The sequence below is a fragment of the Montipora foliosa genome, chromosome 10, assembly GCF_036669935.1.
Source record: "Montipora foliosa isolate CH-2021 chromosome 10, ASM3666993v2, whole genome shotgun sequence".
NCBI classification, from domain to species: Eukaryota; Metazoa; Cnidaria; class Anthozoa; order Scleractinia; family Acroporidae; genus Montipora; species Montipora foliosa.
In genome coordinates, this window is record NC_090878.1 from 23,933,297 (window position 1) to 23,951,128 (window position 17,832).

At 38.4% G+C, this 17,832-nt stretch overlaps 1 protein-coding gene across 5 annotated transcripts in view; it reads left to right on the forward strand.

Annotated features, from left to right (window-relative positions):
• The window catches only part of LOC137972955 (cartilage intermediate layer protein 1-like), a 21,281-nt gene extending 8,069 nt beyond the window's left edge, over positions 1-13,212 (forward strand). For all 5 annotated transcript variants that reach the window (XM_068819645.1, XM_068819644.1, XM_068819641.1 and 2 more), the window contains exons 6-9: positions 5,270-5,375; positions 5,972-6,126; positions 9,123-11,175; positions 12,387-13,212. In XM_068819645.1, the coding sequence (XP_068675746.1) occupies positions 5,270-5,375; positions 5,972-6,126; positions 9,123-11,175; positions 12,387-12,390 (2,318 nt within the window). In that variant the 3' untranslated portion in view covers positions 12,391-13,212. The remainder of the gene's footprint in view (positions 1-5,269; positions 5,376-5,971; positions 6,127-9,122; positions 11,176-12,386) is intronic.
• The last annotated feature ends 4,620 nt before the right edge of the window (positions 13,213-17,832 follow it).

The window sequence follows — 17,832 nt, forward strand, 5'->3', positions numbered from 1 at the left end:
ATAATAAATAATTAGTAGAATTTCAGAGATGAAGAAAGAGTTTCCAGCAATCTGATTGATTGAGTGGTTTCCTATAGAAATAATAACATGATTTTATATTCACCGCACAAGCTGATGAATATAAAGCAAAACAAAATGGCAAGGCTCCCGCAGGCACTTGTGACCATTACAACAGAAATAAACTTTATCGATTATCAATTGTCTGTTGTTCAGCTCTGAAGTTATACTCACACAATTATTCGTCTCAGATGTACACTCACTTTGCCTTTGGCAAATAACTGTTAAATATAATTAAAGTTACAGTGTATTGCACGATTTTTTTTCTGATAGCTACAAAACTTATTTAGTTATTCATCAAAAAAAAGACATGATTTAAATAAGACTGTTATAGAAAATTCATAATGCAAACAAAAATAAACAACAAGGAAGTCAAGATCAGTCAAACTACCAGTATTTCACAAATGAGAGCAAATAATTATTGTTATCTTAGTAAACTTATCTTAAAGATTCCTGCAGCTTGCATTGTCAATTTTTGCACGAAAGTTTGGTAAATTATACACCATTCCAATGGCATCAAACAATGGTTGTTCCTTTTCGGGAACCCAACAAATAAATGTTCTTTTCTTTCTTCTGTGAGGCAGAACAGTCCAATATCAAGGTCTTTCTCAATGAAACTTCTTTTCCTTAGTCATTGACACTTAAAAGGCTCCTCCTCTATCATCATAAACAATCCTGCAAGTTAGTCTTTTTTTCCGCCATTTTGATTCTCCCAGCTAGGGTCCATGTCTCTATGTGTAGACTTGCGGGAGCTTGAGTCAAGTCACGTGACCATAACATTCTCAGAATTGGTAGCCTTTCCTCCAGCGGTACATGCAAAACCCTGAAAACCCCAAGGTTAAAAATTACATGATGAGGCATTTAAACGCGATCGATCAGCACAATGAGGTTTTAAAGGAAGAATAGTTCGGTTGCCATCAGTATTCCTGCATCAGATATGAACTAGACGCTCCATGAGCGTACACTGGGTTGCCTGCGGTACGTGTTACACACAAACAGAAGGCACTGAGTTGGGTGGTATTGAACTGCAGCGTTCCAGTTAATTTTTTCAAGTGCGGGGCCATTAAGACCATTTGAGGAGTCACCCAGATGTCGTGCCAGCAGAGGCCTTTTGGTTCACACGTTTAATTATTTTGCCATGTCTTGTCCCATTTTGAGGTATTTTAGTTTTTTAAGCTTTGGTAATAAATTCAGTTTAAAGATAACAAAACACGCTCTTGAGTAAAACTCACTCGTTTCTTCTTTAAATAGTCTGCAAAAAAACTAACTGCAAATTACTCTGACGTTTGTTTTCCTGCATGTCATGCATGTCTTGCAGTTGCACTAAGCACACCAACTAGGGAAGGAATGAAGATAATGTTTCCGCTTCATAATTCCTCTTCTTTTCAGTCTAATCTGATGCCAAGTCAAAAAATATTTGTGGTTTTACGTTAGCACCAAGAGTACCGTAAAAGCCGGGAGTAAAAGGCAAGCCAAAAGACAGATGAAGAAAAAAATAACAGTTTTTATAGATGGATTTCAATTAACAAAATCCGTTGCGAAATCCGTTTTCGGATTTTGTGTTCGATTGGAATCCGAAGATCCGGATTTTAAGATCTAAATCGAGATTTTCCAATCGAAAGGACCACAACATTCTTTCCCATAGTTCATTAAGTTGACACAAAGTGATCATGTGCAACTTTATGGTTGCCTTGCACGTGATCAATTTATTCCTTTTGACAGAACCGTGCCCTTATAATTAATTGATTCATAGAAGTCAGAGACTGCTGAATTGTTAGTGTTTTTACGATCAATTGTCATTAATCTTTCGATGAGAATTCGATTCAGAGTTTTACCCGACATGGATTTCCAATTAGTGAATCTGCGACAAAATCTGTTTAATTTTAAGATTTTGTGTTCGATTGGAAATCCGGAGATCCAGATTTTAAGATCTAAATCCGGATTTCCCAATCGAAAGCCCCCCGGCCTCAATCGTTCGTCGTTTTCAGAAAAAAACATACTTTTTAGCCAAGATACTTCCGTCTTTGGTTTTTTAACATCTGTCGGGTCTGGAACCTTTTTTGTCCGGTTCCTGAGAAACGTATATATTTTGACTTCAGGGTGAACTATCAGGTTGAGCGGCCGATCAAAACAGAGTTTGTAATTAAAAATCTAAACATCTATGAGAAACAAAAACAGATTTATCGCAAATCACAATGTTGACAAGCACAAAAACGAAGGAAATTGTTAACAAATATGAACTTTTTTACTATCTGAATGTTTTTGGATTAGATTAAAGTGACATATTGTTGAAAAATGTTTAATAATAGTGTTAAAGTAGCTATGTCAAGCAAAATGATTTAATTTCATGGCACTCGAAATTCCCAAAAAGCATGAGTAACGCAAACAATCTTCAAACATGTAAGTCGTAGCAGTAAATTGGATTAACCACGAACTTAAAGAAATATTGTTGGCTTCCCAAATAAATTTCATTTTATACTACAATGACAAAACTACGGTGGTTCATAAGGGACAAAACAGATCTTTTTCTGACCTTAAAAACTTGTCTACCTATCAAATCAATCATTTGACAGAAAGAAAACATTCCTGTAATCTTTATAAAAAATCCCCGCCTATCACATTTCAACCCACGTATGCAAATTTGTTAAGCTCGAATATTACACATGACGAATTCACAAAGGAAAATCTCACAAAAACCTTTTCCAGCGAAAAATGTATTGAAACAAACAACGTATTTGCTATTAAAGGCAAAAAAACCCTTCCTATTTCATTGCGTGCGTGAAAACAAGAAACCCATGTCATGCCAAAATTAATTACCATACGTAACAAAATAAATTTCAGGATAAACCCTTTTCTGCAGAACCTTTCCTTGAATAATGAAGCACAAAATAGACAACAAGCTTTCTTTAAAATAATTCTTGACGGTCACCTTTCCAATTATTTTTTACCTGAAGACTTTCCAGAGTTGAGCCCAAAATTAATATAAATAGCCAGACAACAGTAAACACAGATGCATTCAAGGTTTTCGATTCTTTCTCTGAGTTGGTTAAACCGATATCCAGCCAGAATAGAAAAAGTTACCAGAGAATTTGCCATTTGGTTTCAGTGTTGTACATAACACTACAATTAGCAAAATATTGACATCCGACGGCGAAAGATGCAATTGTTGTTGAAGCTCATCATTCGTCGCTTTTAAGATTCCAGATATTCATTTATCACAGCTTGTGTTGTTTATCGAATTGAAGTTCCATTATTAAGCTCCAAAAGGGTATATATTGTTTAAAGATCCAATAAAACCCCATTCGCGTTACATCGGCTTCGTCGCCATTGTTTGTACCCTTGTCCACCGAATAAAATCTATGCATTTCCACTACCCCCTGAAATAAAACAAAGATACGCACAGGTTACTCTAGGCACAAAACCAATACTTAGCAGGGGAGAGACAGGTTTCTATTTTTCTGACACGGGAAAAAACGAAGAAATGAGACCCATTTTCCGACTGGTTTGCCATACTGGCAACCCAGTAATTATCTCTGGAAAATGCGAGGTTACCGCCAATTTTCTTTTTAAGGATACCAAGAGCACTTGCTAAGTTCTTCTTTTTCCACATAGTTTAGAACTGTGCAAAAATATCTCCTTAATTCAATCTATCAGCCTTTTCGGGCGTTTCGTTGTGGACGATAGCGAAAACATGTCAAAAAGTATGCGTTTTTCCATTCACTGGAAGTGACGTGCAGGCACATTATCCGAAGAAAAGACTAGCGTGATCAAACGACCTAATATTTTTTTTATAGATATATCTTATTAGCAGCAGTTTTGGTGTGTAGTATTGCTGTATATTTTTACGAGCCCGTAGGGCGAATCAAAATACAAACAACGAGTAAAAATATACAGCGACACTACACACCAAAACATCTATTGAGATGGTTGAACACAGTTTTTGATACCTATGTTTCAGTTACCTTTTTCTCTAAAGCCCTTGATCCTTTGGCCGCCAAAAATGGCAGCAAGCAAGTTAACAACATGAACGTTCGTTTTTTGATAGTTAAGCTGACGTATATGCTGTTACCATGGCAACATGAATAAATAGAAAGAGGCCTTTAAAATCCGTTTTGTTTATTTGCAGAAAATCTGGTCGTTAGATTTTCTTTATAATTTGCATGCATCAAGCTAGTAATGATGCTCACAAGTTAAAACTATTTTAATAATAATTTGACAGAGAGATCTTTAACTATCCATTGTTGAAGGTTCACTGGAATATCTAGAGTTTCCTCTGTTAAAGTTCAAATTTTTCTCAATATTTTCTTAAAGTATTTTCGTGCCAAATTCCGAGAAAGCTATTCTGCATTCAATCGCAATTTTTAACTTACTACGCATGCGCTGCATTTAGCTGGATTCTTTCGATAACACAGAAAAATCTGCGAATTGCGGAGTTCTTTGCATCGTTACCTTATCTAACATACATTTCTCATTAAAGACTAAAACCATCAAAACACTTTGCTCAATTATGATGAAAAACAGTATAGATAGCGGGATCATTAAGCAAATAAAATGATTGCTAAATTGAAGCCATGGTTGTGTCAGCAAGAGCGCGCGCGAAAACTGTGATCGGCCACCTAAAGAGATTTATTTTCCAACTGCTATAGTCAATAAACTTATCAATGAAAGAAGGAGAGTGTGTGAGGGTTTTGCGTGCGCGCGCCGACCTTTACGGCAAACAGGTTTTCTACTGTACAAATAACTGTACAATATCGCTGTATATTTGTACTGTTATTTGGATGGTATTCGCTGCAGTTGGATGATAATGGTCCTTATTGTATAGCTGAGTTTTTTTCTCCCAGCAGCGCGCGCTCTCATTGGTTACTTCGAGGTCACATGACATCTAATATAAAACTGTTTCCCTCCAAAAGTCTCTGAGCGGGCAACAGAGCAAAATCTGTTCGTCAGAGGGTAACAGTGCACTGTTACCCGCGAATGTTGACCAACGACCGCCGTTGCTGTTGCCGTTGCACGTTTTTCTTTTTGTGCTATATAACAAATCACTTAATGACTGGTCCCTCGGGAAACAGTTCATTTTATTTCCCTCGAATTTCAATGCGCTTCGGGGAAACATTGAGATTCTCGGGAAACAAAATGAACTGTTTCCCTCGGGACCATTCATTAAGTGTTTATTATTTAACATCTTTTGCGATGTATATCTTTTACTCTGCAGTTCCTCCATTTGTGACAGTCCACCCAGAAAGTAAGATACGGATGCGTGGCCAGAGTGTTACATTTTGTTGTGAAGGCGAAGGAAACCCTCCACCAAAAATTGAATGGTGAGAAAAAATATGAAAAAAAGATTTGATTCATCGTATAAACATTGTCAAGCTGATAAATAAATCTACGAAAAGGAACTTTTTGACTGGTTTCTCGGTTAGTTCAAATTTTCTAATACACACCATCAACAGCTTCTTAGAATTTGGCTTAATACCGCATAAATATGTTCAGAGTCTATTACTGTAAACGGGGCGACCACGAGAACGAAAACCAATAACGGGGCAGAATTAACGCAAAAAAAGGATTCCAACATTTTCAGTTTGAGCTAACTCGAGTATAAAACGATGAAAATTCATCTTGTTTGATAGCTGTTGAATTGTTTGTTTGAAACAAGCTTTTTCGATCTATGGATTCAACCAGAATGTGTCCAGATCAAAAGCGTAATTTTATTTTCTCTGCACTAATAAATACTTTACAGTCAATTCTCTGTTTCCTGTAAGAGTCTTAAGAGCTTTTACGTCTTCTACGTCTTGAACTCAACTCTTGCTCAATTTCAATTGCTGTGTTCTTTTCCCGGTTTAGTTGCTCTTGGAAATCAAGCATTGTAAATCAAAGTATGGTGGTTAAAATTCTGCTGGTACGATTCTTCCTTCAGGTTCAAAGAGAATAATATCATTGATAAAGACCTGTTCAGTTACGACAACAGTCTTGTAATCCCGGCTGTGGATGGTCTCAGCGGTACGTACAGCTGTAGGGTGGTGAACGACTTCGGATCAGAATTTTCCGAAAGTGCTGTCTTAACGGTATTAGGTATGTATCTGCACCTATATCTCAGTGTGCTTGGCCATTCTTTTCGATCGTCGGTCGTCGTATGTTTTCGATTGGGAAGTAAATATCAAACACAAGATACCGTATATTCTATATATTACTCCGTGTTCATTTTAACCTCTTCCACCAAAACATTTTCAGCACTTCTGACTACACTTACAAAGTTTTACATAACCTAGCATCAGATCCCGACCTGGTTGTCCTCTCTGGCGTTAAAGATTCATCTGTCGTCATTATGCAACGCGCCGACTACGTCAACAAACTTGAAACTATGAGCGAAGAAGGCATCACCAATGGGAAACACATGGTGACTGAGGACAACACACTAAAAGACCTCAAATCTTTTCACGATTTTCTGACCCGAAACCTCAAGTCATCTCTGCCACTGAACAAGGTCAAACCGACATCAAATCAGCCGGTTTTCCTATATGGGACTGCCAAAACCCACAAATTCCAGAACTATGAGCAAATAACGAAGGATAATCTGAAACTTCGACCGATTGTCAGCACTTGCGGAACCTTTTATTACGAAACCGCCAAGTTCCTAGCCTCTTACTTACTTCCTCTCACTGAGAACGAATACAGCATCAAAACTACCACCGATTTCGCTGAGCGTCTAAGTAACAGAACTGTTGATGATGATGAAGGATTGGTCTCATATGATGTGTCCTCTCTCTTTACTGAAGTTCCGCTTGATGAAACCATTGACCACATCATTCATGAAATCTACACCAACAACAAGCTACCACAACTCAGCTCAAAGTTACTCTTCAGATGCCTGCTCTGCAATGTCACCAAGAACACAGTTTTCAGTTTTAATGGCAAGCTATATAAACAAATCGATGGATGCGGCATGGGCAACCCACTATCTCCAGTCCTTGCAAACATTTTCATGGCTAAATTAGAAGCTGACGTAGTCCGACCTTTCAACCCGCCACTTTATGATCGGTATGTTGATGATTGTTTCTCTAAGAAGAAAAAGAACGAGCCTGATGCTCTATTCGAACGACTAAATCGCTACCACCCTAACATTGTTTTCACTGTCGAGGAAAAGCCCGACCATTTTCTCGATACTGCCTTTAGTTATACCAACAAGTTCAATTGCAGCGCCTTCAAGAAACCGGGGAAACTACCAACACATTGGAAATCGGAGGTCCCTACCAAGTGGAAAAGGAATTGTATCACTAGCGCACTCCACAGAGCCAAACGCATCTCTACCGATTTTGACAAGGACTTAAAAACTCTAGAAACTTCTTTCATCAATGCAGGTTATCCGAAACGTTTTATTTCGCATACAATCAACAACTTTCTAAACCACTCGCCCCAAGATGACAACATCATTCCGAATTTTCTCTTCGAAGAACGAAAGAAAGTTTTCATCAAGCTCCCTTTTTGCGGTAAAAACGAAAAACTCAGTAAGACGTTTATTGAAACACTCAACAAGTTCACTAATTTCAATTTTATTTTTATAATCCTGTGGCAAACAAGGCAAATCAAAACCCTCTTTAACAACAAAGACAAAAACACTCACAGATCCAAAGTTGTTTACAAAGGTGATTGTCCTTGTGGCGTTGATTACATTGGCGAGACTGTACGAAACCTAGCAGTACGAATTGCGGAGCATTCAAATCCTGCTCACACTTCTCAACCTGCAAAACACCTGCGGGAAAATCCATCACATGCTTTCACTTGCCGTGTTCTCTCCTCGGCACAGACTTTTCACAAGCGTAGGATCGTCGACGGGCTAATGATCCAACAATTCCGCCCCAGTTTGAACAAACAATTCATTTCTCCAAACTTTTCCCTTTGGGAATTACATAAGATATAAATGTACGCGCGGACGGTCACCCATTTTAACCCTGATGATGGCAAACAGCCGAAAACGTTTGGTTTGAATATTTTAATTTTTAACTTTTAGCCTTGTATATAGAATATATTTTACTAAGCGAACATTATGGACACAAGATACCGTGTTTCATAAGATTTTCAAACACCGAGAAGATAGTTAAAAATACAACGCGCAGCGGAGAATTTTTGACGAACGTCGAGGTGTTTGGAAATGAGATGAGACACCGTCTCGAATATTTGATACACTTTCTCAATCTAAACCAAAAAAGAGGGAAAAAGAAATAATAAAGTCATACAAATCTTAACTTATTAAGATCAGATATATAAACACCATCACGGTTGCAATTTCCTTCGTCTAAACTTATTACTTTTTTTCTTAGATACATGTACTTAGAAACATAAAAGCTTCTGGTGAAGCCAATGACTGGTGGCTAGATCTGAGAGAGGTTTTCACATGATTTCAGAATTATGCGTATTTGCTGTTTCCTATTGCAGATATTTGCCATCAATTAAAGGCTATTCACAACACACGAAATATGCATCTTACTTAAGATGAATCCACGGAGAGAAATCAAATTGCCGAATTGAAAAAGAATATCTGTGCTTTTAGGCTGATAGTTTTATAGGATGATCCAGTGGATTTCGTTTTCACGTATGAAATACTAAACCAAAGATAATTAAACAAGCGTTAATAGTTGTCAAATGGCTATTTTTTGAAGGGGGTCCCGTAACTTGGAGGGAGTAAGACATTTTGACCTACTATTTTGCCATAATCATTCACTTACCAAACCCAACATTTGTGCCAGGTTTGAGCGAAAGCGGTGATTTGAGCTGTATCACCTCCTTCCTGGTTCTACCCCGGTTCTCACAGTGTTCCCTCATGGACACGCTCTCACGAGCTTTTACTTGTTAATTTACTGATTTTCAATACTGTTAAGGGGACCTTAAGTTTTTTCTTAAAGGCACGTCCTGTGAACTTCAATGAAGGCTTAAAAAATCAAAATTACCAAAAGGTATTTCTCCTACAAATAGGCAACATCTCATGCGTAATTATTTAGCATGTAAATTAACGTTGGCAAAAGAACATTCTATATTCATGAAAAAAATTTATTTTATCTTTTCTTTTCCAGAAACATCAGAGGATTCATGCTCTTCCACACCTAGTTCCAAGAACGAGACGCTGCCTTCGGGTTGTGCTCTTAATGGTACAAACGCCACTACCGTGGACGTCGGAAAGTGTGAGTCAGTTAAATGCGTGAAGGGAAATTCTAGCTTCAATTCTTCATGTACGGACCCTTCCATGTGCTGTGGGCCTCGCTCGATTGAAAGTGTCCTGGTTCAATGCGGAGCCATTATGTCGTTCAATCTCTCCGTAATTAAAGCGTGTGGGTGTGGAAAATGCATAGAAAAACAAACGGTGATCGAAGGTAAAGCTGTAGGTCAAGATGCCATGGCAGCCAAATTTGTGGATTTATTCTTTGCTGGCATATTCGTGGATAGGACCGACAACCATGGAATGTTCTCTTTTGTTGTCCCAAAAGCAGCGAAAAGAGTAATAGTGACTTTTAAAGATCGTGTTTTCAAAATATATCAAGAGCAAGACAAAATTTTCACTATAAACGAAGGGCAGAGAACGATGTATAGAGTAAAGCTGCGAAAACAGGCAATCCCTATAACGTTCAATGCGTCAGAGCCGTTAGAATTGCCGTTAGGTGGTTTGTCGGATAGTTTCGCTGACGTTGAGTTACCGGAAAATGCCCTCTTGACTGAAGATGGCTCTGTTTTCAGTGGAAATGCAAAAGTCGCAGTTAGTGTTACCGATCCTCGTAACCAATCTGACATTCTGTCAGCTCCGGGAGATTTCACTACCATGAATGAAGATGGCGAGGTAGAGATATTAGAAACGTATGGCATGATGAAGATTAATCTGGAAGATGAAAATGGTAAACCCCTGGTTATGTCCAAACCAATGAAAGTGCACTTAGATCCGGAAAAGCTCAACATTACCGTAGCCGATGGAAAGGCTTCAGTAAAACTTTACTGGCTCGACAGGAAAACGGGACGTTGGAGGGAGACTGGTGATTTTTTTCCTGAAGATGGGAGCAAAAGAAGAGGAAAGCGTTCAAACCGCATCTTTCTTGCTGGAACTGTGACACCATCCATAGCACAAAAAATTCTGAATTTTGATCAGCCGTCAAGTATCGTAGGTTTAAGAGCAACAACTAACCACGCAGAAGATGGTGTTTTAATAACGGCCATTCGCAAAGATCACAAAGGTTATGTAGAGCGCATTACAAACAATGGTGTCGTCTGCATGCCGATATGGAAAGACAAGGAGTATTATCTTCAAGCTGAAAAGAACTTCAAGTATTACGATCCCGATCCCGCTCTTCGGAACTTTAGTACGACCTTTCAGCACGTTAAAGGCGGTGTAAAAGAAGTTAAGGGCGCCGGTAAAACCATAAGCTCATTTGAATTTTATAGCGGCCTGGTGAACCCAAGAGGACCCATCTACTATGACGATAGATGGTGGTGGGAGGGGGGAAGAGAGATGAGAATGTGTGAACAATCTCTGAATAGCGCAAACTCACAACCAATAGGTAGCCAGTTTGTATTTAAAAAACCGGCCCAAACTACCAGCGAGGAATACGCTTTGCTTAGTACGCCGGCAAGTCTAACTGAATGGTTATCTGAAGATGGCGAAACATGCTTTATTAAAGTGACAATAACAGGAACTAGAGTCCTATTTATGGCGGCCAGCTACAAAAAGGATGACCAATCAGACACTGGTAAATATGGCTTTCACCTTAGGATACCAAGAGCGGCTACTTCTGGATCAGATAAAGTTGTTTGTCTTCAGTTTAGGTGCCCCAGAGCAAATGATCGCACAGTCCTAGTTTTGATGGCAATGACGCCCGAAGCAACTTGCACCTTAAATCAAATGGCTTCAGACTTGATTAGTCCACAGTCATCTTCTCAATTTTGTCCTGGTTCCGTCCCCCCCACTAAAGGACAGGAAAAATGGCTCTGTATCCCTTGGTCGGACAGCGAATTGTATAGCACTTACAAAGGGGTTGAGAAGAACGGTGAAGCTCGATGTCTGAGAAGTAATCAACGCTACCACGGCACAGACACTACAACGGAGGTACTCGCCACAGAGTTTTCCGTTAATTATGATTGCAGGTATGTACGTTTTACCCAATTTACAATTAACCTCTGCCCACTTATTAAGTTTCTGCATATTCACAAACATGTGTTCACCTCAATTTCAGGAAACCGTGTTGTCACAGAAAACCTATCCTGCATCAGGTTATTCGAAAGGCGGTTCTCCGACGCTAACCCAGGATTAAAAGTTAACTGAATTGAAGAAAAAAAATTTCTCAAGGTATAAAAATGTTTTTCACTGCTCATGTGAAATTTTGTGTGTAAATAAGATTATTCAAACCCAAAATCTGGAGGGCAAACAATATGCACAGAAAAGCATGACACCGAAAAGTTACAGAACTGAAATCAAAATTCTTGCTAAGTCTTGCTAATCCTGGGTTAGCTTAATCGGGCTTTGAAGAACACGGCCCTGGATTTTCCTCAAATGTATGAAACAGTGAACTTACCTATCATTCTCCGTGTCCGTTTACCGGTTTTTCAAACCAGACAGACGTACAGAAGCATAGACAAACGGACAGACTGATATAAGAAGGAATGGATAGACAGGCTATTTGTCTATTAATTTCTTGAAACAGGACTCATTATCAGGGTACCACATGACTGTTATCAGATAGATAATGTCATTTATCAGGTGATCATGGTCTCTGAGCTAGTAGATTAGTCCTAATCGAGTCCACTTGTTATCACCACTCAATGCTCTATTTATCAGATTTTTCTCACTGCTTAAATTTCTATGAAAGTTCAACATAAAAAATCTCAAAGAGGCTGAAAGTGACTCTCTATGTATCTCATTCTATTTGTTAAGCAATTGGTTCGCGATCACGCGGTTGTCCAATTACAGATATCCAGTTCCAACATGTTGTAAGCGATTGGATACTTGTAATGGGACACCTACCTACGATATTCGCACAAAGATTATGTGCGCTTTTAAAATGGTTTTCTTGTTAATGTGTCCCTACTGTTTGTTAAACTTATTACAAAAATTCTACCGGCTTTTCCTCTAAAATGAAAGTATTCTAAAAAGACTTCTTGTCTCAATAGTTGTTTTGATTTAATATTCCATATGTTTGTACAATTCACAGTGCTCATAACATTGGCCGGGCCTCGGGCTGCGCGCTCGTTCAAATTTTGAAATTACTCGCGCGATTACTCCCTGAGTTATATTCCACTCACACCCACTAACATTACCAATTTTAATAATCTATCTCAATCTTCACTTTGGCCTTTAGGTAGAATGATGATAGCTTTAACAGCATCATAAGAATCTCCAACCTACCCAGAATAAGAGATAAATGTTATGTGAAAGTATTAGTAATTGGAAGAAGATCCGTGTTCAAGGCTGAGAGTTACGTATACAGAACAGATCAGAATGACCTGTTTGGATACAGCACTGATATCACAAGGCCGACTATAGACAATTCTTCATTATCAGCTGTGTTCCTTGAGTAAACGTACAGTGCAGCAAGCGGTTTACGGCCTTATCAAAACCGTCTTTGAGGCCCAAGACAACTTCCAACTCTGCTAGGAGAGGAGCGTTCCAAATGGGACAACCGACCATTTTGGCATAACAGTAGCTATGGTTTGTATAAACCTCAGCCTAGATCGTTTGGAACTGCACAGGGCAGCTGTCAAGCAGGGCTGCCACTGTCCGGATTTACCGATTTCTTCGTTCTTACCGGGCGTATATTTCCTAGAAGCTACGCATTTTATTATGACTGTAGGTATTAAGGGATTAACTCAAGAATGGCGAACCTCAAACGGTGATCAGTTTTGCCAAGAGATTATCAAGGACCTTGATAATCTCTTAAGGCTTTGCCAGCCCCTCATCTTCCGAACAGATCAATTCCAGACAAGAAAAAAAGCGCCAGAGACTGAACTCATGGCTGAACAATTCGGTGTAATTTCAAACTGGAATTTGTCAACTACTCAGTCCTTTATTGATACGTCTGTCAACTTGAGAAACCTCTTAACGACAAATTATGCTTTTGCTAGAACTGCATAACTTTTTATAAAATTAACGTTTCGTATGTTACAACATACAACATCAGAAGTGATTATTATTCAGTGACAGATAAATTTAAATTAAAAAATACAACTGTATGGACTGGGAACTAACGAAATTTATTGACATAAAACGACAAGAAATATGCTAATGATAGAAATAAAGTTTCTCACTGCCAACGTTTTCATATAAGGCTGGCTTTAGATCACGGATAAACAGACAGTCTTTAATTTTACAATGCATGTCTGATCGACCAGTTGCTAATATTTCAAAATGATCACACTTAATTCTATGGTTGGCTAAGAAAACATTATCAGCAATTGCAGATTCGTGAATCACACAGATTCGTGAATCAGACATGCATTGTAAAATTAAAGAGTTTCTGTTTATCCGTGATCTAAGCCAGCCTTAAATGAAAACGTTGGCAGTGGGAAACTATCTCTATTATTAGCATATTTCTCGTCGTTTTATGTCAATCAATTTTTTTAGTTCCCAGTCCGTACAGCTGTATTTTTGAATCTAAATTTATCTGTAACTGAATAATAATCACTTCTGATGATGTATGTTGTAACATACGAAACATTAAGTTTATAAAAAGTTATGCAGTTCGAGCAAATGTTTGTAACCTCTGTTTGCGTTTTATTCTTATTGGAACTTAAATGGGCCAAGTCAAAGAATTTTATGAAATCATGCTTTAAACCAAACCTAGACCACCCAGAGTACCAAACGTTCTACAGGCTTTGGACTGATGAATAAATGACATATGTAGCCTCTCCCTCTTTCAGAACTTCTAAGTGGCCTTGCTATATCTAGCCTTACCTACTGTAGCTAGGTGTGACAGTCCTTAAGATGTAAAAAAAATGTAAAAATGTAAAATGCTTTGTTTATAGTGGAAGTGCACTTAGCTATCAAGCTAGTTCACAGGCACCCCACTTTTAACAATGTGAAAGAAACAATTCAAACTTAACAGAAACATTATTAAGAACCCCAACTGGCAGGAGGCAACCAGTTGGCTATTTACAAAGCGTGGTAGAGTTGAATCCGAGACAACCGTAAACAAATCCTAACCAGAGGTTTGAACGGGATTTGAAGCCGGAGCAGCCGCATGCAAACCCAACGCCCCATCCAGTCGACCACACTGCCTCCTGGACATCTTATTAACAACATAAATATACCTTAGAGTGTCAGCATATCTTCAGAAACTCTAAATTTATTTTGTTCAGTGCGCCTTTGTTTTAATTTCAGTAAGTTGGTCCAATACGTCCACCGATGCAGCATTTTTTATAATCATATGATTAGTCAAATTATTGTCAGATTTTGATTAGTTTTCATAATTACCTATGATCAATTGGTCGACAGACGTGAAGGTAACGTCATTAACATATGCTTTTGTTTCTTTATTATATAAAACAGATAGTGAATTACTGTCACTGCTTCTTTTGCTTATCATGAAAAAGTATATACATTAGTAAACAGTGTATATAGCATTAAGTAACCGCAAACTACTGTGAACTCTGTATAACTAGCCATTGAACTTGGCAGCAGTTCGTTCATTAGGGTAAAAAGAGTATAACAAGTTATTTTGAAATAATCATCACCACTTATTGTCCAGTTTGTATTGCCATGTTTTTTTTAAAATCAGATAACTAGTGAGGCTTTCCTTTGGCTTCTTAATTATTAAAGAGTTGACTTCATACCATGGTTGTCTTGTTCATTCAAAGGAAGTGAATCATAATAGGAAACCATCAACCTCATGATCAGTCGCTTTGAAGTAAAATTCTAAAGAACTTTTGAAAAACACTGGCACGCAGACTTTGATATTTTTGAGTAGATACTTCTTTAAATTATGGGGATTAGGCCATGCCACTCACGGAACCGCCTGGCTGACTTAACAGGCCCTTCCTTAAACGATTCCTCTTCGCTTACCTGAATCATCATCTAGGACCTGGGCACCATGTCCATCGCTCCAGCCTCCGGCATGATTTGTGCCTAATATTCCCTGATGTACTCGTGTTTGCATCACAACCTGGAACTAGGCAGGAACTATTCTTCAACAATGCAGAGCTCCTTGTTTGGTGTTCACGTTGTGTACAGCTAGTAAAGGATGCAGTTGCAATGCGCTTATAAACAATTATTGTGGATGAGGTTTTTGTAATATCCAGAATTATATATCAAGCTCGAGGTAGGGGTTGTCAGCCTCAGCCTTCAGCTTCGGTTGATAACCCTTACCAAGACCTTGATCATTCTGGGTATCACAAAAACCGAATCTAATAAATGTTTTATTATTCATTGAACGGAAAAAGGAATGGAAGTCACGTTTTTGCTTCTTCACTGACGGCAAGCATCGCAAACCGCGCGAAATTGACATGATTACCCTTATAAATTATGCACTGCCGTCATACATGACATGATTACCCGTAACCTTGAGTTTCCTTGACATGATTATTGTATAATCTGCCGCTCGATGACGTCACAGGCCCTGATTTCGAAAATTCACTTTACGCTTTCGGCCTATCAGAAAGGAGATAGTTCAATGTTTAATAATTCAGTATCGATATCAGAGAGCTTAAACAAATCACGACGGCAACGGGAAGGAGAACGTCACCGAACGAAAAGTTTAATGAGCAGAACAATAGCTGCGCACGAGCGTAATAAATTTTAGTACATTTCTTAGCCGTCCTCTGCAAAACAAAAAACGTGAAATGACTAAGTTCTACGTATTTTGGGGAACATGAACGACGGCGGCTAATTTGTCTTGTTTTCATTTGGAATTGAATGCTGGCGTTACGTATTTAGCTTGCACAAGTTAGCTGCAAGTTCTCATATCAAATGGTGGTTCGCGCGACTGTTCACTTGAAAGTAACTTGTGTCTGGGACTTCACTTCTACTTTTTTCCCCACAGCATTTTGGGCCTATAACAATTCTTGAGGTTATTACATGAGCTAATACATATACGCTACATAGTTTTAATTTAACATTTTGGCTCCATTTCTTCACATTCATTTTCATTTTCAATGCTTCATTGTTTCGCCATGGTTTCGTTGTACTTGCCCAGATTTGAAGATTCCTAATTCCCAATGTGTTGTACGAATGCGATTTGTCTCGACGTAGCTATTACGCCACGGCAAGCGTTACTCTTTTACGTCACACAGGAAAAGCCTCAGTGATGATCATGACGTCATATCTTGCTTAATAGTTGTCTGCGTTTTGCAACTAAACATTAATAAAAGCGCTGACAAAACATTGTGAGGGTGAGAAAAGTGGGGAGAGGAAATATATTATGCTCTTCCATCCCTGCTTCCCACCCTTATCAATTTTCCTTGAAACCTCGTGTTGGTAACCCGGAAGTAATTAGTCAGAGGCTCCTGCTCGGGATGAGACAGAAATAACTAGCGCAACGGAAGTTTACAAAAACTAGATTCTTGTGAACATTTGGCTGCGACCAAAGCATGGCTAGTTTATTGCCTCAGATGTTTTATTAGACTGGTTGATATACTAATTACTAAACGTACCTTCACAGCTAATTAGTCCCGTGTTTCCTCGAGGGTGCTTTAGAGCCTCGTCGGCTAAAAATAGTGTTAAGGAGGCTCCGTAGACTTTTAGGGCTGCGCGCAAGCTGGGCACTAGTATGACGCGTGAAGCCTGAATCGCGCGTGTTTCTCTGATTTTGTGACGTCAGCGTGAGCATTAACTGCTAATTTTATTACGTTCCCTTCGGTAAATTGTTTTGAAAATTGGCTCACTTCTAACAACATACAGTTCCCATCAAATACCCAAAATTTGTTAAAATCTGTCAGAGCTAATCGAATATATTTGGAAAAATTACAAATTACAGAATATTGCCTGAACGACCTTGACTTTTTACCACTTCAAAATTTCAGGCAATACCATTTCCATAAAGGCAGCTAAATACGAGATACAAAAACCCTCAACTTGGCGCGTCAACATTGTTTCGTTGCAAGTTTGGGTCGATGTTTCCCGTTTTTCACCTTGCATGATCATCTTGTCGCGCAACAAAAACATTTCTTGCCGGTTGATGTTTTTGTTTGTTGACGGTCAAGTTGATAAATATTAAGGAATTTAGGTCAAAAATAAGAAGATACATCTGCCTGTCATTAGATGTGATGTTGCTATGGTAACAGCCATAATCCAAAAATTGACACCAAAAAAATAAGCCTCATTATATCGGTACCCATACAGGTAAGTCTCTACAGAGAAAACTTTTAGAGAAATTAACTAGGTTTCCTTTTGTAACTCGTGCCCTGTAGTAAGGATATTCGCAAATACTATAGCGAGCCACCTTAAGACACCAAAAGAAACAAAAATATGTCAAGTCAAGGCTAAGAAGCGATTGCTATTATGTCGCATTAATAGACCTAATCGGATAACTCTATGTTGTACCCAATTTAAACCCTTTGGGAATAAAAGGTTTTGTTCCAGGTATTTCCATATCATTTAAATATTAATGCTACATTATCATGCAAATACAATACTCAAAGAATCTTAGTCCAGGGAGATTTGAATTGGGTACAACATTGAGTTAGCCGATTAGGTCTATAAGAGCAATTTTCATGTGATAACCGTATAAAACATTCAAATGTGCTATGACGACAATTTGATCCGTTAAATTAGATTTGAATAAATTTTTAATCGTAAGTGATTTTATACTAATT